Consider the following 24,743-nt stretch of genomic DNA (forward strand, 5'->3'; position numbering starts at 1 on the left):
ATGAATAACGTGATATAGCATAACTTTAGGTTACCAACCCCAGCTAATGAATTCTGAGATACAGCTGCAATTTCAGACTGCAGTATTGAAGGTTTTGTTTTTCTTTTTTTCTAAAGTGATAATGGAGGCAACATTTTTTTCCCCTTCCTTCCTTTTCTCTCCTTTTCTTTGTTCGTCTTTGTTCCTTCCCTGATGACACAAAAGCAGACAACCTTGCTTGCCTTTACTTCACGGCTCTGCCTTTTCTTTTCTTTTTTAGACACAGTATACACTGCATCAGATTTCACTGTCCTTAGCCTTTCTCTTACATTGCATTTGAGCAACTAAACTGTAATGAAATTCAATAAAATTTGTCAAAACACATTATCAAATGTCATTGAGCTGAAGACTCTCGGTCAGTTAATCATATAGCATTCTGTCTAAGATGAAGTTCACTGTGAGGACCAAGGTCACTGCTCGTAGCTCCAGTAACTACCCTGCACAAGTTTATTTTTTTTACTCTGCGTATTTCCCCAGTATTCACCCTTAGTGACGGTGGCACTTTTCCCTCTGCGCTAATTGAGTGCAATGATGATGACTAACTGCTTAGCTGACGCCAAACGTTCTCACCTTGTGCTTTCTGGGCAGGAGGACCACACAGCAGCCAGCAGGTCAGCTGTGGTCAATGCGTTTGTGTTCTCTAATGTACCAGAATGGCCCATTAAGCTCCGGTGGCTTAATGCTTTGGTTGAAATATAGGCGCATTGATAAAGACGGTTGAGATTTCACTAAGCAATCAGACATGGGTCACTAACACAAAGGCTACTGCACAGAAGAAGAGGAGAGGAAGAGGAAGGCACTCGGCAGCTTCACTGTCTGTGGTTACAGTGCTTTTTAGTCTCACTGATCAGTTGTTATGTTCCAATGGCCTCAAAGCAGAGGGGTGCACGGTTTAAAGACTCTGCTTCAATGGAGACATATTTTAGTAGTCATAGTAGTACAGTAAGTACTCTAAATGTCACTGCTGGAATCACAGCAAAGAGAAAGTCTTCATTAATGATCTCCAGGAGCCTGAAGCTTGAGGCTGTGTTCCTCCCTGAGCTAATAAACTACATTTTGATTCACTAGTAGTTAATTCCCTAAAACATGGATTTTAAAAGCCTCACACTGTGGCCAACATTAAACAGTTAATGTCTGCTGGATATACTGTTACCAGTAAGGATAGTGTAATACTGCAATAAATGTTACCAACGTGATGATTCTCTTTTGTTCCGAGCAGATGTAGGGGCATTGGTTCAACACCTGAGATAATGATATTATCATGAAGCGTAGGTCACAGTAAATCTTAAAATATGCGTGTCAAGGTTTCACAGACACACATGGTGTCTTTGTCTCATGTTTCCAGTGCTTTGCCTTCCAAATTCCCAGAGATATGCGTTTACATTCGTCATTCACAAGTCTCTGTGGCTTGCTAATGTCAGTAATGGGATGCTGTTGATCCGTGTGTTCCCACTGGATTTCCCGTGAGAATCAAAAATAGCACAATCGTCACCTGATTTTTCTTCCTGCATTTGGCACGAGGTTGACCTATTATCAACATTCTCAGATCACACGGTTGTGCTACTTTTGGTTCTTGAGTCATAGTGGCTGACACCTGGATGAAATTTCACGGTTCACCTCACTCCGAATTACACTCTGTCATGCCACTAGTGTTTGAGTTTGCGTTCGTACTCTTCTGGGAGTGTTAGGTTTCAGTGTGAACCACACAGCTCACTGCCACACACATGAATTCAACCTATAAAAAGGTGGAAGCATTTCTCCTGAGAATTAAATTTCAGTGAAGCAGAAACATACACAGTGTGCATAAATACATTTCATTGGCTTGTTAAGTTCACTGTTCCCTAAAAGTTCACTCAAAGTTTTCTACGAGCTTGTTTACCACCTCCACTTCAGTGAAGTTCCCCTGCTCATAAAGCTCGGGAACACCGCAGATGACTGGATGTTTTCTTGTTGTCATGTGGGAACACAAAAAGGTTCCTTTTGAATCAGAGTTGTATTATTATATTAACTTTGTTTCATCCTAATGGACAAGAATCATCAGAGCAGCTGCTAAATCCCATTTTCATTCAGTAATGTTTCTTTCATTGCCTAATTATATACTTGAACACTTCAAACACATCGCCGAGTTGCACAGTATACAAAGCTTTTACAGACTAACAAATTATAGACCTTCCTTTTCTCTCGAAAAATGCCAAAAAAGCTGTGAGTCATTGCACGGCATGCAGACACATACACTTAGAGAAGAGAAACCTTAGACCTATTATCATTGTATTCGTGAGTCATTGTGCTCCTTGTAATATAGCGTAATCCCCGGTTATGAAGAATGTGAACGTGTCATCTGCAACCATGCATGAGAGCACGACAAACACTAGGTTTAACCCTCGTGGATCACAACAATACAACACTCACCACTTGACACTGGGCAGTTCTGAATGTTCTGGACGTACACGTTCCTATGAACAGAACAGTAGTTTGAGTTCTACAGTACCAAAGTGTACAATTACTTAAAGGAAATATGCCATCTTCTCGCTTTTTTTCTCTAAGGATGAAATTACAGAAAGTAGTCACCCAGCTTGGCATAGAACACTGGAAGCAGTGGTAAACAAACCATACTTCGAAGAAATCTGTGTTGTTTCTTTCTTAGTCTGGGTTGACACTGACTATAGAGTGATTCTGCTTTTCTAAGCGATGACAAAGTCGATCTGCAGCCACTCTATTGCCATTGTTCAACCTGCAGAAACAGCCCACAGACTCTGGTCTGGCAAAAAAGGAGTTAAACAATGCAGAGTGGGGCTTGTTGTCATGAGATGACTTGTCATGAGAAGCCAAGGTCAAGGGTTGAATGAGAGTGTTCCGGTCACAGTCTTTGGCTCTATGTGATTGTGGCCTGACTGTGGATGGGTGTGCCCCACATACTGTAGGTCTTACCCCACTAGTGGTTTTCTGTCTTGGCACAACACTTGGCTGACAGAACTGCTACTGTGGTGCAAGGATGCTGAAGTCTAAAGACTGTTTTCTGCTTTCTATGGTGGTTTCAGAAATGTAGGGTTTCAGATTGCTGCAAAATGCTCCAAATGTTTGCCCCAGAGGTGCTCGCTTTCATGAAAACAGGCCTGAGGTGGAATGTAAATGTGGAATTTACAGGATTATTTTTATTATTATTTTAGTAGGAGTGTTGATGGAAAAAAAATGTGTTTGCATTTCGAGATGATATGTCTGTATATGTAACGTTATTGTTGCTCAAAGTTCAAATATTGCAGATTAATTAAGTGTGGCATTTCACAAAGGGTTCCTGCGTGTTGTCTTGAAGCCTTGAAGAGGTTACACACTGCTGTGTAAACAATGCCTGCACAGGCCGAGCCAAGGGCCACGTCTCTGAGGAGTGCAACAGGCAGACTTGAGTTTTACAACCTCAGACGGAACTCAGCTTTTATCATCCCTGAACGGCTAACACATCGTTAGAGAGAGAGCGGAGTGAAACCACGGAAACAAACAAATGGCCTCATAGCATTCATAAACGCAACAGGCAACAACTAGTATCACGGACCTTATAACTGGCCATTTGGGGATGATTCTTACAAATTTAACACCCTCAAAGGTCTTTAAAGCTGAAATTCCGAAACATTAAATCTGCTCTATTCATGTCCAAGGTCAGCTACGTCGCAACCATGTTTTACTTTAATGCCTGACAAGCTGCCGAAGAAATGAAAAAGGGCCTGTTCTTATTTTTGGATTTGTATACACCCTTTTAACCAGAGGCTCCAAAATACACAGATTTAAATGTTTTATTGCACATTTATTTGTGGCTTCACAGTGGTTTCTTTTTGCATGATTCACTTTGCTGCCCCCAGGCCACAAAACCGCCACGTTAATTTGAGTTGTAGGACCTTCAGCTGTAAAACGTGCACGTTTTTTTTTTCTTTCTCCGAAGAACAATAATGGAGAGAAACCCTTGAGCGCGGAGTCGTGTTTGAAGGTCTTACACCAACGTTGCTTTTGTCTTTAGGTTTCCTCAAACTCAGCAGGCGTTTGTTTCTTTTTTGGATCACTCAAAGCAAATTATTTTCGTGGGCTTAACTCGACCAACGAATTGCCATTCTTGTGCTGCCAATTACCACGAGGCAGCATTTGGTGTGAAATGGTGCTGCCATTTCTGTAAGCGCTTACTGCCACCCACTATTTGCGCCATTCACAGAAAAACCATTCATGTCTCAGAATTGGTTCCACATGTTGCCATCATTGCCGGCCCGGCAGCTCTCTGTACGCTGTGGCAGACTGGAGACTGGTGTGGCCTCTGATGCTGGGTGTAAATATTTATATATCCTGTCATTTTGTCTTTGTGTCAACTGCAGCGAGTCAGAGAGGGGAATAACAAATGGGACGTGAGTGATGGTCTGTTTTTTTTGAGGAGGAGGAGGAAAGAGACAAGGGTTAAAAGGATAAGATGGGACTGAGTAGAAGATGTGTGTGTGTGAGAGAGTGTGTGTGTGTGTGATTATGCCTTTATTTAATCTGCAGTCTCCTGATTCTGGCAGCTGCTCTACAAGCATGTCTGCTGGTAATGTGATTACATTATCCCATGCATTTGAAGTGCAGCTGACATGAACTCATGTTAGAGCCCAACTGAAATCAAGGAAGTGTGTGTAATGAATAGGACTGGTGTTTTTAAGGGTATATTTATCATGTGGGGGCTGTCCTGCCGTTTCCTTCTCTGCAAGGTTAACAATAAGGGTGATTTGTTGGCTCTATATGGGATCATAAAATCCTCGCTGGGTGCCCCTAAAATTATTACAACCCACCTAAACACAAATAAATATCACGCGATGGATCGGCGCCCAAACCACTGTGATTAATCTCAGTGGTGGAGCTAATCCAGTATCCTTCCAAGTCTTCTCAAGTGTGTCGCAGACTAGGATCATCATCATCAGACGAGGATCTGCTCACTCCCATGCACGAGTTAGACTTTTGGACTCTCCATATATTCCGTTGCACAGCCTTGGGAGGCCCCATCCACGCTGGATATGAATAGTTATGAATAGTTATGAATAGTCCTTGGCCTCGCCACAAAAGACCATCAATCCTTTGAGAGCTGTTGTGTTCAATTAAAACCTTTTGGCCCCGTCTCGCACACTCCAACAACTACAGACGTGCACACACACACACACACTCCATCACCCGCTTAGAGAGCCTCCCCGGGTGAGTCAGGGAGATTTATGGGGAGAATTTGGGTTCGTCAAGAGGCGTCTTCCCTCGGGGGTATTGCAGCTATATTTGTATGCCAGGGATCCTCTCGATGGCGTAAAAAAAAATCCTGTGGTGTCAGAGGAATGGCACAACCAACATTTTCTGTTGGTTCCAGATTGAACAGAGCAGCAGCCGTTAGGCGGAATTAAATCTTCCGGATTAAGTTGGCCATGATAGTCCAGGTGTTTGTTTCTCAGCTTCTAATGAAAATGTATTAGGCGTGTAAATTCCTATACAGGCTGCATTTTTGTCTGTTGTACAGGGAAACTTGAAAGAGAAGAAAAAGGAACATGCTTTTGCATACAGCATTGATGATGCTGTATTTAGAGAGACAGATTTTGGTCCCTCTGAGCTGGAGGAAGGTGTTTGGAAACTCCCAGCTTCGCACTGTGTTCGTCTTCATTTTTCAGTCACAGGAAACCTGAAGCTTTTGATTCAGTCAGGGGAAATATGCTTTCATTTGAAATGCTGGCGGACAGGTGTGAGTGAAGAAGCAGATAATGTGTTTTGAGGAGGATATTTAAGCTGTCCTCCCTCTCTCGCTCTCTCTCCATCTTGTTCAGGCCCATTTGAAGGCTTCCTGACAATTTTAAAACAAGTGCCTTTTGAATTGTTTTGTCTGGATGTAGCTCACGGATGCAGTGATGAATGAGTTTGATCCACCGTAGCAGCCATTTCTAAAAGTTTGCTCTTTGCCGGAGTACTCGCTTCAAAATACTAATTTGTCAACGTCTACACAAAAGGGCCAAAATGTGGTGGTGAGTTTTTTTGAAATCTGACCTGTATATACAGTACTGCAGGGATCCGTTATTAAGACCGTGGATCAGGCATGCAACGAGCGATGGAGAAAATACGTCACCACAGTGATTGATTGATCACCCGCAATTTAAGCTATCGGGTAACCTGATGGTAGACAGGCCGTCCTCATCGCTCAGCAACTACCCCATGCCTGTTATTCGATTGGTCAGGGGTTAATGGGTTGGGCGCCATGATAACAGGCATGTTGTGTATAAGATGTCAGCGTCTGTCTAGAATATCTATCTCTCTCCCTCTGTGTCTCTCTCTTGCTATGCGTGCGTTCAGTTTACCAAACTGGAGAAGAGGAGCTCGATTTCCACAAAAAAAGTCCCAGCGCCATCGGTCTTCAAGGGTCAAGCAGAGTATACATCATTTTTCTCTCAATCAACATTACATTTTTATTAGTAATAAAAAAAAAAAAAATCAAAGGACTTCCTTCTGAGTCATAACATAAGAAATCCAAATGTCCCTATATTGCAAAAATCTCCTCTTGTGAACCAAGGTCTCTACTTTGGTATTCTTTGATCCCTGTAAAATGATTTTTTGAATTAGCTTTTCAAGAAAGCACAGGTTTAAGCGTCTTTTTTTTCCTTATTCACTTTTCTCTTCGTTCAGTAAGATAGTCCTGGTAAGACTGACTTGCAAAGACATTATTGGGCAAAATATGCCGCCAATTAAATTAGTTTTTGTTTGTTTGTTCTCTCAACTTAGAAATAGAATAATGAAAATGAGTTTAAGTCACAACATATGACTGTGATGTCACATGATGAAGGAAACTACATATTGGGAACCCACAATGGGTTTTGCACATTTTAACATGGGGAATTAATGTGTCTACATGGAACCTGACATGTTATTATATAAATGATGAGTAAATGCATACAAATGTGAGTGCTGTGTCTTTGAATTTAATGAATTAGTAGCTAATGTGTGCTAATTTTCATCTTAACACAGTGCATAATTATTGTAGAGCGCTATAGAAATTTAAATAATAATGTGAAATATCAAGCTGCAATGTGTCACAGCTATTAAAGTGCAAGTTTGTCCTTCTAAAATTAAAAAAAAGAGGGAAAAATGGAAATGTAATGATTCTGAAGTTGTACTTAGTAAATCAACTGACTGGAATAATGAAATGTCAAGCCGTGATAAAGGTTAATGATATCAGAAGCTTGCTGTCGATGGCAGGTACACAGACATCCCACACTGCTAATTACTTTTAAGTGGCCTCCACTTCTTCAGACTATTGCAGACTCGTGTGTGTATTGGTAACAGACAGTGACACAGATCAACAATGTTTAGCACTAATGAGTAATAAACCAGCATCTCATTCACAGGTGAAAATTTTCTTTAAATTGATTAAAATCATTCTGATCAGAATGCGTACAAGGGATGCACGATATTATCGGCAAATTTTTTATCGGATACCGGCAAACACACCAGGATATCAGTATCGGTTATCAGCCTAAGCGCTCCCAATATATCAGCATATCAGATATCGGCAAAAAGTTCAATTTGATTATGATGTGTATATGCATGCATCAAGCTTTTATTCAGAATAAACCGTTTTCACATTCATAGCATTGTCTGATTGTCTGGAAATGGTAGAAGGAGCTTGTTTTGTAAACAAACTCCATTAAAACTGTATTGATTATTTCTCCCTATATTTCTGCTTGATCCCTTGCTGTGCACCCACCGTTTATTGTTCATTTTCCCTCCTTTCTTACACCTGTAACTTTTATTTCTGTTAATAAGGCTTTTTGTTGTTGGTTTTTGTTTTCAAAACAATACTTTTGTTTTGTGTTTTCCTCTGTTCTCCGTAATGAAGCTACAGCCTCAGCAGTTCATATTGCTCCTGTGTTCGATGAGCGAGCGAGAGGGCAGGACATTTATATCAATCCAAGCACATTTACTTTACAACCTATACAGCCGGGAGTTCTTTCAGCATCTTTAATAAGCAATCTGTTTTGGCTCCAGACCAGTGGCAGGTGCTGGTCTTTGAAACAGAGTACGCTCATTTCAGGCCCAGTTATTTATACATAAATTCTGTGACCTTATTGAACCAGCTGGTGTCTTTTCCAGCGATTTGACTAGTTTCCTCTCAATGGCCAGCAGAGCATTGTGCATGAACAGAACTGTTTTAAGCAGGAGAAGCTCCTCTTTACACCCACTGATGCCACTAAGGACAGATTTCTGTTGTGGGGCTGGGGACGCTGCAATTGTGACAGGCGTCGCTTTCCTCATGCTCAGGCTCCTCTCAAGGGTCTGTTGTGAGATTTGCAAGGAGAGACTCTGCTGGACAATGTCAAACCAGACCACATCAGTCTCCGAGAAGATTTGGTCGTATGTGTACGACATGAACACAAACTTAAAATCCTTCAATGTCATTACAAAGCCATTGGCAGCGTGTTATGTGTCATCATCCATGCTCTTATCATCAAAGATCTTATCAAACGTCTGCAGGAGGCTATCATAATTGTTTGCCACAGGGCTCACTATCGGTGATGTGAAATTCCATCGAGTAGGAGCGTCTCTGGGCAACCTTGAACGTCCTGCAGACTCGAGAAAAGAAAAATGCAAAAAAAAATTCTCATCTCAGGCGAGCATTAAGCTCCCTGAGACAGCACCACATTCAGCCTAGCAATGCACAAACATTGCACGAGGGGCCACTGGTTTAATTTTGGCCTGAGGCCCATTGAGAGATGAAGCATCGCAGGTTTGTGCCACAATTTTTTCCCTAACATTTGGCCCTGCATGTTTGGATTGAAACTTCAAACACACACTGGGCATCTCGCCCTCCTGACACATCAAAAAAGTTCAATAAATCGTTCCTGAATTTTACCTGCATTATTCACGTATCGAACAATGACAGACAGTTATTCACCAGACATGCGGAAACAGGAGCGGCCTGAATTTCACCTTTGATATTATCAGAAACAGTGGCTGCAAAAGCAGTAAGTCATTTTGGATTCAATGGGACATACCAGAAAACACAGCAGATGACCAAAACGCTGAGCTTCCCCAGAAGTGACAATTTTGCTGCTTTTATCCAGTCACCCCCCCCGGATCATAATGAAATGAATTCCAATCATGCTTTAATTCCATTTTATTTGTGTCTATGTAAGCAAAGATATAAGATAATCTCTCTTGTTAAGACCAGGCCTCGGGGAAAACCTGATTTTTTTTTTCACAAGAGTGTGGAGACTAACCAAACCATTTTAAAGATGTAAAACAAGCACAACATGTCTGCTGGCAGTCTGTGTGAGTGGCTCAAGGGAAGTCCACTGCAGCTGGGATGATCAGACCTCCTCCACTGGAAACCTCCTGTGCAGGACCAATCAGCTCCCAGCATCCACCTACACACTCGCACACCTGCAACCCGTCACACACTCACATGCAGACACATACACACAAGGAATAAGCAGCAACACTTGGACTGTTCTCCTGCCTTATTTGGAGTTTAAATGAACATCGTATGCATTATAAATATGGGCTGTAGTCTATGCTGGCATACTTTAACTTTTTAAATGTAGTTTCACATTCAGTTGAATTCATGAATGTCTTCCATACCTTGTTGTTGTTGTTATAAACCTGCTCTTTGAGTGTCATGTGAGGAGTTACAGCAGCCCTTTGAACACAGATAATTCATCAGCACAGACCTGTCGTCCGCGGTCATAAAGTCTCCGCTCTGATTGGCTCACTGTTTTTTATGTCCTGTGGTCTCGTCGGCAGAGATGGAGCCGTGGATCTCCAGGTTCAAGGCAGAGGGCACCGTGGATTACTCACAGCTGACCTTTGACCCCGGCCAGAACGAGCTGATCGTCGGCGCCAGGTAAACCTAAGTTTCTTTTCAAGTTTCTTTCTCTGTAGCTGGATTTGCCCCCTCACACGTGTAGCACACATTGAAAGATCGCCCGTGTCCGTGTTGTAGTGTTTTGTTGATATACAGCTTGTTTCCATTCCTGTGAATTCGACTGGTGTTTTTGGCATCAAGCCTTATGTGAGCAGAAGCTCTGGGATCTTGTTGTCTCTGTTGGTTCTTCACCAGCTGCATAATAGAAACTGCATCAACACAGCCTTTGACTTGCTAGAAACACAGATGACAGGGTGTTGTTCCTTTAATGTCATTTGGACAGTTTGTATTCTCACATTTAGCTTCTGCAGAGAAATCTAGATCAATTTAGGTACGCTACGCAGTATGTGTGTGTGTGTGTGTGTGTGTGTGTGTGTGTGTGTGTGTGTGAAAATGCATCTTCAGTCTTCCCTCCTCTCTTTTTATGTTGTCCTGTCTTTGATTCGTCTTTTTCTTCTCTCCCAGTGTTTGTTGGTGCATTGCATGAGTTATAGTCAGCTTCACTATAGATGTCTTCAAAAGAAGTCGGAGAACAAAAAGTTGAGATTGCTTCCATGTATATTGTCTTTGTCAAGCCGAGCCAAGTGTGTGTGTGTGTGTGTGTGTGTGAGGGATAGAGAGGGAGGGTGCATATATTCACGCTGGCTGATTTCAGATGAAGTGTGCGCTGCACTTCTCTTAATGGCTTTAGTTGTCAATAGAAAGAAACTCACTACAACGTGAACAGGAGATAACAGCAGGAAGGGGAGCAGCAAAATAAACAGAAACAAAGTGAGCCCAGGGAATTTACTAATGCACCACTGCTGCGGGTACTTAGCTGGAAAAGACTAATCAGGAAAAATGTATGTTTACTGTGGACAGATTAAAAACAGGGGGTGACTAGGTGAGTAAATTCATTGGGAATGAAGCAATAAATGACATTGTAATATAATTATACTGTACATATATATATATATATATATATATATATATATATATATATGTATATATATGTGTGTGTTTTTCTGTCTGTGTCTTATTTTTAGCTGTATGTCAGCCAATCCTATCAACACCTATAATCTGCAGCACTCAAAAGATCAAACAAGAGATTTAGTTCAATTCTCTGTGTTGGCTCCGCGTCTCTCGAGTCTGACTGTGAAAGATGATGTGGCTCGATGGATGGCTGCAGGCTGGCTTAGAAGTATGAGTGATAATGGAAGGAAAGAGGGATCGATGCAAATATCAATACAGTAAAACAGGGGAGCCGTGGCGACGCTGAGACTTGGCTGATAGCCACTCTTCAAGGGTTTGATGGATCTCTGCAGCGTGTGTGTGCACGTGCGAGTGCGTGCGCACGGACACGCTTGAGGAGTTTAACTTCAGGGTGAGATGCCACCTAAATGAATAACAATGCTTGCTTTTAAAAAGAATGACAGTTGGCAGTATGAGATGTACAATATGGGTTGTTGTTACGATTATGAATAAGTTTTTCCAACATATTTCAGTTAAATCTCAGTTTCAGTTTATATGTTTGCATTGTGCTTGTTAAAAAAAAAAACTTCAGTACATTATATAATCCCAGTAAACAATGCTGTCAGTCCTAATTGCCGGGCTGCATGTGATCTCACTCAGATAACGGGACATAATGGTTTTAGTAGACAGTGTGAGACATTAGGCTACTTGATGGGATATTTATTATTTTCCTGAAAAGTTAGAAATGCCCATTGAAATGTTTGTGCCTTGCAAATCACTGAGCTTCAGGCAAGGCAGGATAGACACTAATTAAAGCTCTTACGAAACCAGAAGTTAAAGGATGACACTTTTTACAGAGATTTTGCTGTATCAGGTCTGTTTTCCCTCCGAAGCAAAAGTTAAAGGGTCTATAGGTCTGTATATGACTGCACTGGATGGATGAACACTATACCATTCGCTGTATTCCTCGTGTGGCGAATGCAAAGGACTCTTTTTTTTTTAGTTTCTATCCCAATTTTAATGGCAATGTCGCAGATGTTGCAAAGTGTGTTTAAAGATTTTAGGGACTACTGCTGCATCTGTGGGAAAAGTTGTATCAAGCTGCACAAAATCTGATTAATTACTCCAAGTGACATCACTCGAGGCAATGTTGGCTGCAACACTGCAAGTTTGAAAATGAAAGAAATGTGTGGAGTCAGAAGAAAATAAGCTCACTAGAATCTCTGTTGTGTGCTCCACATATCTGTTTGTGATTACATGAGTCATAACTATCAGCCAAACGTTCCCTCACTGAACCGTTGATTGGTTGAGTTTGCATTTCTGGGTACTGTAGGTGCCAGGTTTTTGACAAAGAAGATGAAATAACTGTGAAATACAGCACCATTTACTCCAGTCCAGGTATTTGTTGCCTCGAGATAGAAACATGCCAACAATGTACCTGACCACCGTAAGATGAATGCACCCACAGGTGCTCAAATGGGCCCATGCTTTTGTTATTTGAAATGGAAAAATGACTACCGCTTGGTTTGCAAGTTGAAAAGAAAGTTGCATCACACTTGGCGCCGCTTTGCACCTGGTGTAAGATAAGGCCTTGTGTTCCGTTTTTGGAGGTGGAGATCCCTTTGAACTGTTGCCTCAACAGTTAGGGAGAGCGATGATGAAAGTGCCGTCGAGAGAACACATAAAGACTGAACGCAGCTTTGGCCCTTGACCAAGCATGTCTTAACATCCACACTTTTCTTTGCTTAGCAGCAGAAAATGGGTCCATTAGCTGACACATTTGCTTCTTTTATTTTCCAGAAATCACCTCTTCAGGCTCAATCTGGAAGACCTGACACTCATCCAGGTGAGTGCTCTTTGTCTGAATCTTCTGGGTGAATGTGTGCTTACTCTGTCTGTTTAGATGACTTTTACAGTTGCACTCAGACGACTGCCTGTCTCCAGGACACACACAGCTCGTTGTGGCATGGTGCTGCCAGCTCCCACAACCTGAAGCTGTTACAGTAAAATGGTTTAGCATTTGACATTACACAACAACTTCCCATCTGGTAGAGTGGCAGTGAGTTTGGTCGACAGCGCTGTGGGTTAATACACAGAGAAAGAGTGCAGGTATAAAGCTTGATACCCTCCATTTTTAAAATAGCCTGAGACTTAGTTAAATGTGTCTGTTCTTCTTGAGGTGTAAAGGCAAATACAACCCCATAGACTGAAGCAGATGTTCCAAAATGCTAAATAGAAATGAAAGAATTATATGTTCATGGATTGGCCTTCTGCATGTTGTGACATGTTGAAGGTTTTTGCGCAAAAATGCACATAAATAGCTGGAAATTCAAGGTAGCAATTATGCTTAACGTTACGTAGCAATTATACTTTACTTATCAGTGTGTCTTTCATCTCCTTCTCCCAAATGTTTTTGTTCTATTTTTTTTCCTCTGCACCTTCTTATTTTGCTTCTTCTTTTCCACTCTTGTGTGAACACACATTCCTCCATGGAGTTAAGAGTTTTGCGACTCATTGAGTTGCCATACAAGCGCCGACACATTGAGGGGTTTATTTCTACTTGGTAGCAGCGAGACTCCTACGGTGGTTTAGACAACTCTTAATGTCAGGCATTTACACCCTGTAAAACCATGGGAGAGAAAGAGAAACACACGAGTGAGAATGACTGGATGGAACAAAAGGGAGAATAAAGGGAGCACGGCTGATATAAATCCACTTGGAAAGCAGAAATGAATGAACAGTCGGACAAAATAAGAAGCGTAGCTGAATTTGTTGGATTGAAGGGGGCTGAGAACGACACGCACACACAAAGGATTCGCAGCACACAGACAGAGGGAAGAAAACTGAAAAAACACCCCCACTGAGAGACGAGGATGCATGCAGAGTCAGTCTATTGTGGCCACGCACTGGGACACAGATGCTTTTTAAAGATGCTCTTTGCCGTCCGTGTACCCAATCATCCCTCATTCTTTATTTCATCCTGCATTCGGCTGGTGCTGCATATTCAGCGAGCAGTTTTCACCAACCCAATCAACCCTTCCAAGATGTCTTCTCTTGAGAGAATACTACCTGGTAATCCTTGCCAAGGCCTGGGGCTCATGGAAATTAGCCCTGTTCACTAGCCCCTGCTTTGCATTTGACTGAGTCAAGTGGAAGGTGAAGTTCAACTGCTGAAGTCTTAGGAGCACAATATCTTTGGCATGCACCTCTCTCTGGAGTTTCTTTCTTTGCTTCCTTCTTTTGCATTGTGGCATTAAGTGGGAGATTTAATTGCACAGAGATTTGGTTGCCGCTGTGGCTGGGAGGTTTACATGTATTTGTCTTTGTCATTGTCCCTGAATATGAAAGACTTGCCGGAGCAAACAAAAGAAAGTTTGAGAACAAACTGTCTTAGTTGTCCATTGCAATTTATTCCGATTGCACTGATGTTCCAAAGAGTTGCATGAGGCTCTTCTGTTGTTTTCTCTGCAGAGGGAAAAAAGCTAAAAGCTACACCCACATTTGTCTTTGTGATTTCACCCCATCCCCATGCATCAGCCCTGTCAGATAATGCTCAGTGGCAGTGATTTGTTCCTGCATGGTTGGCAGCTCAGAGAGGGAGGGAGTGTAGGTTTGACAGAGCACAAGGCTTTGTGCCAGTCTAATGCAAACAGCCTATAATATACAAAAGACCTGGATGTAATTACCAAATGATTGATAAAGGGCCGATCTCATCTTGAATGTACATGTATGGGGCTTTTGTGTCGAGGGGAGGAGGCCACCGTGGACTTCTGCTGCATGAAAGCAAAATGAATCCCACCCACTCTTTCTGCACTTGGTTCAGTAATTTTCAAGCTTTCTGCAAAACAGTAAAAGAACTCAGATTACCTGGTAGTCTTGCTGTTGTATTTTGGATAGTTTAGAGTGTAGTGACACTTAGGGTGGCAGCTAAACACTGCTTTCTTGCACATATCGAGTTGAGACCCAGAGATCGATATAGTCTGAGCCCCCGAAACCGTAATCTCCTCTGTAAATGCCCTTCGTGCTTGGAGGTAATAGAAAAAAATAGAGGAACTCGGGAATGCCAGAAGTTGGAGAGAAAGAGGACCTTTTGTTAAAAAGACTTGATGCTGAGCCCACTGAGAACTTTAATGCTGTCATTGCCTGCGTGTCTTTTGAGGCCACCCCTCAGATATGCTCTTTTATGTCCTGGGAAAAGAGAGGGTTCTGTCACTGAAGAGGAGTATAAAGGTCTGTCCGAGGAAGGGTTTACACAACAGAGCATCACTTTCAGGATCAAAGTGTAAGATCAAGTATAAGTGGGAAACCCTCCACATTAAATGAGCTTGTTAGTATGTACTCATACTGAATGATAAATGTGAGTGGAAAGACTCAGCCTTTCAAACACAAGCCAGTCGTTCTTATGGCCTTGATTGGAGTTAATATCTGCTTCTAAAAGGTTGTTTTTCTCCTGTAGTCCTCTACCTGTCAACCTTACCATTATCCCCACTGATTTGGACACTGTTTAAGAACAAAAATAGTCTCATCCTTGCACTACTTTCATATTTGTGCAGTTCAAGTAAAAAAAAAAAGAACAAAGTAAGACAAGGACAACGAATGAGACATTTAGGCCACATCCGCACGACTACATTTTCATTTGAAGATATCAGTGATTGTCCAGATGAGTGTTCTAGCTCCAACACCATACCTAACAACAGGCCATTGACCACACACGACCATTCAGTTACACATGTGTGTTCTGTAGCTGAGTCTCTAATTTGCAGTCGAAAGGTGAAAAGTAAGAGCAAAGATTTCCAGGCAAGCGTTAACGAAACTTTTCAGTCACGCCTGACAAGAACCTTTACCCTTTCTCAGTCTCACTTTCTATCGGTCCAGACTGAAACGCAGCCGCAGAGTTTTCAATTGAAAATGGGGAGCTGCGCTTTTTAACTTCTCTGTTTTCAGGACACTCAAATTCAGAGTTAGCGTGGATGGCAGCAGCATTTTGTGTTTTTAAGCAAAAATAGGGTAGTGTGGTTGTCGCCTCACAACTACCAAAGGAGTCGTTGTAAAAAGAGCAGACATAGAATAATATCCTTCCTTCACTTACAGGTGTACCCCACTTTATACCTCCCATCTGTTCTTTATTGTCCTTCTGTCCCCTCTGTCCCTTGTTCTGCTCCCTGCCCTGGCTGCTGCCAACCTTGGGCATGCGAATCAATGCTGGCATCACCATTATGCACCTTCCATGGCTCACTGTGGAGTGGAGACAACCACTGATGAATTGGGACCTTCTGCATTTGCATTGTATTCAGTTCTGCATTGTGTTGGCAGAGCTGATGAATGGCCATGCCTGCTCCATGTTCTTCTCAGATTTCCTCTCTGCCTGTGTGCTTCCAACATAATGGCCTTTGATGATGTTGTGATGTGATCCCTTTTGCCCCTTTCTTGTGGCAGCATATTTACCCTTGCACACATGCTCAAATCAGAGACTTCACACTTTAATGCTTGTCCTCAAAGACCAGTGTTTATTAAGTCGTTGGCACGACAAGTTGAGCAAAGAGGGAAAAAAAAAGAAGAAGAAACACCGCTTTAAAAATCCAATATGAGCCCGCTGTTTCCCCGATGAATCAAAACAGGATGCAGACGATGAGTACCAACAAAAACAGTGTGGCCCAGCGTTAATCAGTCAATAAGCATGGGGATGAGGAGGCTCAGTGGCATTGTTCGCTATTCAATACTGCCCCACAGCAGAAAAGAGTGGATATTTGCTTCAGTCTCTCTCTCTCTCTCTCCCCTCCCTTCTTCTGCACTGGCACATGAAAACACCATCCATAACAGCTCCTCTTGGCAACAGACACTGTGTGGTGTTGAGATGTATATTGTACCAACGTTTTTCTCTGCTTCGCCTTGTATTGTCATGTCGTAAAGAAAGGAGGGGACTCCAAAGAAAACAAAGGGCTTTTTCCTGTATCACCTGTTGTATTTCATGGGCACGTCTCTTGCAATTACACTTCATCAGACGGACAATTAGCCCTGCTAATCAGTACGTAACAGCAGCTATCCTCCACAGTGCTGAATCCATTGCTAATTCAATTACTGGAACCCACTAACTTGGCCATTTAAATGCATAGAATAAAAAGCAACAATGGGGTTTGAGATGTAGATACCAGCTCACTCTGTGATATCATGGGGTTTGATGGCATGGTTAAGCAAGTGTGTGAATTTACTGTGTCGCAGCCACAGCGGGGGGTCCCTCCAACACTGACTTAAGGTTTTATGGGGATTTGTTGATATGTGTCGTGACTCAAACCCATGCATTTGCTCTGCCACAACATCAAGAATGTGTACATTTGTCAACAGCTTACATCAACAGACATCCTGGGTTAAATTGTAGATATTGCACCAGTACATCAAGAAGTAATATCACAAGTTTCCTGTAAACAATTTGTCCCGCTCTGGCTCTTATAACCCACCATCTTCTTGTAATGAGACACACACAGCCAGTCATTTCACAAAGTGAGACAGCTGTCAGCAGTGGGCGCGATCTCTGGACACTCGTAATGCTAAATGTATTAATGTAGTCAATATCATGTCTGGAAAAAATGCTGTTTTGGAATTCAGCTCCTAACTCCATCCTTCGACCCGCTGACTATTTCACTCTACCCACACTGTCTCTTGCTGTGGCTGCCTCCTAAGTTGGACTCTGTTTTCTCTTTGTTGGTTTTTTGTTTGTCTCCAATCTTCCCTTCAATGTCTTTTCCCCTTGTCTGTATCTCCGCTCCTGCCCACCAGCTCCCCTGGTATCTATCCAACACCCACCTTGTGGTGACAATAGCCCCTCAGTGTAAGAGTTGACATGATGTTTGAGCACAATGGGTTCATCTCTAAGGATTATGTTCCATTTAGGGAACAGTAGAAAGGGCAGACAGACGGAACATAACAAAATTCAGGATATTTTTCTCTTCTCTGTTTGTTTCCCTGAAATAAAAATTCTCTGTTTATCGACTGTGCCAAACTCCCACCGCCTCTCTCTGAATTTCTGCATCTTAATCACACTTTATCGTAGACTTTCCAGGACTGTTACAACTGTGTTTCTTATATTTGCAGTTTTAACAACACAAGTGTGAACAGCACGAGTCAAAGGTCATCCAACATGGCAGAAAAACACACCGGCATTGAGACAATCGACCACAATTAATCAAAACACAAAGACTCGGCATTGTTAGTCGTAAACATTCGTCACAGTTTTACAGAATCACATTTTTTTTCTTTATTTATTATTCATTTCATAGTTTATTGAACTGATTTCATTTTCTTTGAGTGTCACATATTATTTTTACCTGATGGCTAACATACCCATCTGGTTTTGCCACATTAATGTTTATCTGAGAGCACTCAAGTCAGAGTTCTGCTCTGCGATATAAATGTCACTCAGTAAGATTGAACATCAATACTCATACTTTATACTCATGTAAAAGTGACACTCTTTCATAAATGATGCCTGCTTATAATTGCCATATTATTTTTTCAGTGGAGCAGAAAAATGCTGTCAGATATTATCATTACAATGACGTCATAACTGATAGAATCTTAATCTTTTTAAATAAATATGTATATATATGATTTTATATACAGATTTTCTTTTTTCTGTAGCTAAGACCACCTGGCCTAGCTCACCACATGTAATCCCAGTCCCTCTGTGATTCTCTCATCTTCTTTGTGACAAGCCTCTCACTCTCCTTAAGGCAACTGAGATGCAGAAAGAGGTTTTGGTGAGGCTGATAATGCAAAGAATGATTATTTAACGGCAGTTTTTAAGGCAGATTCATCTTATAAGCACATTGGCTGAGCAATAGCATGTTAACGAGCCTCTAATGTTTCTTAATGACATTGGTGCTTGTCTTTGCTTGGCTGTGATTCCGTTCTTTAATCTGGACCATTTGAATCAGCGCAGCCTTTAGTGCAGCTTTAGTGTTTGACGACGCCTTCACTTACAGCCATAGTATGAGCATTTAAACGTCCTCACCGTGATGGTAGGGATGGAACGAGAATGTCTAGTATTGAGAGAATTTGTTTTGAAGCATTTTTGAATGATTATGAATGACATAATCACACCACAATGATAAAAGCAACCACTTTGCTGCCATTAATGTGAGCTCAAGCTGTAATTTTGCAATGTATGGTGACGGATTTTTACACCGAACATAAATGAGTAAGGCCCCTGGCCGTTAACAGGATTTCTCCCCTTATGTGATGAGTGAAAGCACTTTATAGCACCTGTGTGCGTGTGCTCTTGTGTGGGAGTCTTTGTGAGGACCAGAAAACCTTATAAACCATAGGGAGTGAGGACATTTTGGGAAAGTGAGGACAGGTCCTCACATTCTGTCACCCCTTTAAAGGGCCTTTTGAGGGTTAAGACTTGGTTTTAGGGTTTCATTATGTCCATGAGTGTTCTCACTATTAATGCTGCTTAAACGTGTGTGAGTACTTGTATGTGTATCTTTGTGAGGACCAAAAAAGAAACACACACTCTAAACTATAGGAAGTGTGGACATTTTGGGAAAGTGAGGGCATTTTGGTTGGTCCTCAAAACTTTAAGCTTTGAGCTTTTGGGGGATTAAGAACTGGTTTTAGGGTTAGGGTTAGGCATTCAGTTGTGATGGTTAGGGTTCAAGTATGGGACTAGGGAATGCATTACGTTTGTGAGTGTCCTCACTGTGAATGGTGTACGAGTGTGTGTGTGTTGTGCTGGTTGTGATAATGTGTGCGGTTTGTCTGTGGTGGGTGCACAGCCTCAGAATAGCCTGCCTTCGCCTGGAATGTGAACTTGCGCTTGCACACACACACACAATCCAATCCAGCTCCCATTAACACCCCATATCTAATCCTCTCTGTATAGTACCACACACCCACAGCTCTCTCTTCTACTAAGCTCACACCTCTTACTGCCTATTTGATGTGTGTGAGTGTGTACATATAGATGTTTCTGTGCCTTACAGTAGGCTTCTGGGGCAAAAAAAAAAGCTACGGTCTTGCCATAAAACAGAGGAAACTCCCAGGGCCTTCACAAAAAGGAAATAAAAGAAGTTTTTTGAAAGTGCTGGGGGGGTTCAGCTTTCTTGTCCTGGCATAAAATAGTCCTGATTCCAAGGTGAAATCTAAAATTCTCCTGCAGTTAGCGATATTTACCGTATTCCCACTGAGTGGAGTCCTTAGGCTCTGGCCACTCGCCAGGTTATTACTGCCGGAAAAGTTATATCTCTAAGAAGCTGGCTAGTCCGACTGTTGGAAACTCTTTGTGACTTGGTGTTAAGTGTATTATTGCAACAGCCACTTTGCTGTTAAGTATTCCTCTCTCGGCCACCAGAACAGTGCTGGTGGGAGTAACGGCTACTTCTGCCTGTCACTGTCGCGCGAGTACCTCAGTGGCCCGGTGCTTTCCCGACGCCATCTCTCATTTTATAAATAGATAACTTCTATCATTGAGGAAGCCCCCCCAAAACCCCCAACCCCCCCTCCCCAGAGGTCATGCTGAAATTAAATTGTCGAAACAGGAGCATGGACGTGTCTTTACCCTAGGAGGAGACAGAGCAAGGTTTTAGTATCTTCTTATTTCTCCCCCTCCTGTTGTAAAAATGTAAAAGCCGTCCTTCTGTTTCTTGCTCACATGTAAATTGCATTGACATCCCACTCCAGGGATTCACCTGTTGTGTGTTACGATCCTTCCTTTTCCCTCACACATAAATCAAACTGGCATTCAGCTCTTTGCTCACCTTCCTCTTTCCTTTTGAGAGCGCTGCTTGATATGTACCTTAATTGGATTCTGTGTCTGTACGTAATGTGGCTTTCAATCCCGGGTGCAGTTTAAGTGTATTTGTGCAAGTGTGAGACGTACAGAACAGCAACAATGTCATATCAAATACATTTACACTTTGTTTCTGTCATGATCCATTCCTCCCACAAGAGTCAACACACGGCTATCAGTGCTGCTGACGCCATATCAAGCTCATCAGGGTTTTGTTTGCTGTGTTTCCCTGTCCTCTGTGGCATTTTTATTGCTGCTCTATTTCAGACAAAGTCACCAGACATCAAAATGACTTCAGAAAGGTGGGAGTTTTCACCACAGTCGAGAGCCAGGCATTGTCTTGTTTGGATTCCCAGAGTGGCTTTCAAAATGGTTCTTGGTGACATGGCGCCAAATCTCTATGATGTTTGCTTCTGCTCGATGGTTTGTTGGGAGCTTACACTACTTTTCTTTCTCCCTGCAGGAGGCGGAGTGGCGCTGTGATGAGTTCACCAAGGGAGCCTGCTTCAGCCGTGGAAAATCTGAAGTGAGTTTAAGTGATGACCGAGCCTTTGAAATGTCACAATGTGTATATATAGTATTGTTAAAAAAGAAAAACTGTTTTCTGTGCCATGTTAATTAGGTGTGGGTTGGTTTTAGTTATTTTAGTTAAAGTTATTTAGCTTACAATATACAATTGCATTACAATGATGTACTGCACACTATGTGTAATAGATGCAGCTCAATAAAATATCTTCACCTGACGTTTTATGTCTGAAAATGTCAACATATTTCAGACCTAACGCCTTGGTTGTAAAACAAGAATCCACAGCCATGTGAGTGGCTCTTTGGGACTGCATTTATGCCCAGTGGGAACATTGGACTGCCATTACCCGAGCCAGTAGTATGTGGCTAAGAATTTAATGTCTGAGTGTAACTTAAGGTTATCCTGATGACATAGCAATTGGCATTTTCTCAGATTTGTGACAGAGGTCGTCCAGAGCCCATGACAATGACTACTTTAAATCAATTAAAAAAAAATAAAAAATGGATTGTCATTTCATAGTATAGCAATAATCCTCCAAAACAGCTGACGATTGTTGAGAATTTTCCCGTGGCTTTGGTTATCTACAAAAATAACTCACGGATGAATGCTTTACCACAGGAACTGAACGCCCTGGTTGTCCAAATTTCCCACCAGAGCCTCAGTGCTGCGTAGTTACAGCAAACAAATACAAAGCAAACAATGTCAATTCTCTTTATCTTTACTGGCAGTGTGGAATCACCCCCAGAAAGCACATCTCAACTAAATATTGAATGTATAATGAAGCCTGAGAGCATCATGGAGCTTTCTGTTCAGCCTCAACGTAAAGAGCCACTGGAAACCCCTGCTGTGTGTGTGTGCAACTGACCTCGAAGATGTTTTAATTCAACTATGTTATGAAGTGAAAAGATTCCCAACCACACCTTAACAGTTATTTAGAGACTTTGCAAAGATGGAGTCCCTATTGTTTTTGCAATTTCTTTCTGTGCTTAACTGTATATTTTTGTGGTTAGCCGGCATGGTCTTTCTACCCAGCAGCTGGTTTCAAGCTGAACTTGACTTGTGGGTGAACTGCCCAGCCCTGATCACTGTGTGTGTGTGTGTGTGCACCGCTGTGTATTTATCCTCCTGTGAAAGGTGGTTAGGGACCCATAATAGGCACACTCGGGGCTGGCCAGCACAAGATAGCTGAAGTGAATTACAGACCTAAGCTACCTCAGTCCTTGAGAGTCACCGCTGACTGGTGGAGTCAAATTGTTTTGCTCACTGTTCCCTTCTAAGGATCAGCTGCTGTTCACCAAGAATAGCATTAAAAGACTTCATACTCCTGCAGATGATAGGGCTTTCAATGGTTTATTACCTAGCACAGTGCGCCGCAATATATCATCTCTTACACGTACCTTGCCTCGGTTTTGAGTGAATTTACAAGTGTTTATTTTCTCCTCGCAGAAGATAGGACAATGAAATTGAATTGACAGGACTTGATTGCTGCCTCTGCTTTGTTTTTATATATATATATATGTATATGTATATAACGTGAGAGCCAAGCATAACAGCCATGTATTACACTAAGGATGTGCAGCATTTGTCAGGATGTTTTCATAAACAAGTCAAGACTGTGAGGCTAGGCAAATATTTAACGTGTCGTTATTTACTGCAGAAGCAAAGTGCAGAGAATTGAATTATGCTCCTGCACGTGCTCATTCCCAAGCATACAGGATGTACAAATAACACACATGTACAGTTTAAGCACAGATATACACTCACGAGTCCTCTGTTTTAAAGAAGCAGGCACATAAATACATGCATACAGAAGCTTGGCTGTGCACCCTCTATCTCGATCTGGAGAAATAAAATTCCTCCTTTCCTTACTCCAGCCTCTCGTGCAATGTCTTCCACCCCTAAATTACAGTCTTAAGGCTGAGGGGAGGGAGGGCACTGTGTTGCCTGGGCACCTTGAGTGGCTCAGAAAAAAGCAGATTTACAAGGTTTTAAATTTGTGTGAGGAGGGCCCCCCCCTTCAACCCAGCCAGTGCCGCTTTCAAGATGGAGGAGACCTGTTTACACCGAGGCCAAAGACAAATGCTACTGACGTGATCACTGACTGCTACTCTCCTATTTACTCTGAATTTTGTTGATGTTAATCCCCCGAAACCCTGCATTAAAGCCTTCTGTTCAGAGTTCACAGCATTCATTACCAAGTCATTGAATCAGTCATTCTCCCCATCAGTCTGGCTTTATTTGTCAGGCGTGTTTTAACTGAGGGCTGAGTGGTTTCTAAGTCAAAAGTCAAGCCAAAACCACGAGTGGTGAGCATGTACTTCACCATAAATTAGAGACAAGTGGGTTGAATTGATCGATGAAGAGAGTATGGCTTAAAAGAAACATGAGTGAATCATGTATCTAAGAGGCTACACTTCCATTTCGCCATTTGACCAATCTAAACTAATCCCGAGTGGACCTCTCCCACGCCTACTGAATTTATCCGTTCCCCACCTTTTGCAGATCCCTCTCCAAATCTACCGCTCCTTGAATTAAGATGTGACACGGCTAAGCCGAGTGGCCATTAGCCTTGATTTGACTCTGTCGGGCTTGGCCACGTTTTAGAGTAGCCTTCCTGCAGTTGCAGGTTGTTGTCTCATTTATTGGCATAAGGTGTCATTTTGTTCGTCTGCCTAATGCTGCTGCTCGTCAATAGATGGTGGTGCCGCCGCTAACTGTAATGTGTCCCGTTGTGTTTTCCACAGGAGGAATGCCAGAACTACATCAGGGTGCTGCTGGTGAAGGGGAACAGGCTGTTTACCTGTGGAACCAACGCTTTCACCCCCATCTGCACCAACCGAACGGTAGGAGCAACTACATGCTTTATTCCCGCATGCTTCCTCGAGTTGACAATAGGCTCATACAAAGACTAATTACTTTTTAACACAGTTAAAGGAACCATTACTATTTAAATGATCACGTCAGCTGTAAGCTCATACATCATCATATTATTTAATGTAAATGTGCTGGATATGATGTAGTTTGTTAGTGAATGTTACTTATGAGTCAGCACCATCAACAGGTGATTAGTTTTTGGTTTGCACGTGCATCCATCTGCACCTCCACATACGTCCAGACCAGTGGCGAGTGCTCTAAAGACAGCAAGGGAAGCTCAGCTCAGTCAAACATGTACTGTGTTGTATTCACGTTTCAATGCTAAACGTGAATCAGCTGTTTACGACAGATCGTCTTGCGTGATTTTCCCGTATTCCTCGTTAAAACCACTTGAAGCTGAGCTTCAAATGTTCACTATGTGACGACACAGAATAGGTTTTTTTCATTGCAGTGAGCTCGACGGTAAATTGCGGCAACTTCCAGGGAAGCTGGGCTTCCACGACAGTAGATAGTTGGTTGGGCAAATGCAGATGCTGGGCTTCTGCATGGTGATTGGAGGAACTATCTGAAAGGTGGAAACCAGTTTTTGATAGACGGCATTGCAGAAACATACGCAACAGCCTAGCCTTTTCTGCCTCAGCATTTCCTTGTTCTAGTTGTTACTTTGCAGAATT

The 24,743-nt window shown here is 42.3% G+C and overlaps 1 protein-coding gene across 2 annotated transcripts in view; it reads left to right on the forward strand.

Annotated features, from left to right (window-relative positions):
* Window positions 1-24,743, forward strand: part of sema5a (sema domain, seven thrombospondin repeats (type 1 and type 1-like), transmembrane domain (TM) and short cytoplasmic domain, (semaphorin) 5A) — a 125,342-nt gene that overhangs the window by 33,111 nt on the left and 67,488 nt on the right. For both annotated transcript variants that reach the window (XR_009239874.1, XM_058624140.1), the window contains exons 3-6: window positions 9,811-9,910; window positions 12,683-12,728; window positions 21,133-21,195; window positions 23,940-24,038. Coding sequence is in view for 1 of the 2 variants with exons in the window: in XM_058624140.1 (XP_058480123.1) it covers window positions 9,811-9,910; window positions 12,683-12,728; window positions 21,133-21,195; window positions 23,940-24,038 (308 nt within the window). In the remaining variant the exon portion in view is untranslated. The remainder of the gene's footprint in view (window positions 1-9,810; window positions 9,911-12,682; window positions 12,729-21,132; window positions 21,196-23,939; window positions 24,039-24,743) is intronic.

Source organism: Solea solea, chromosome 1 (assembly GCF_958295425.1).
Source record: "Solea solea chromosome 1, fSolSol10.1, whole genome shotgun sequence".
Taxonomy (NCBI): Eukaryota; Metazoa; Chordata; class Actinopteri; order Pleuronectiformes; family Soleidae; genus Solea; species Solea solea.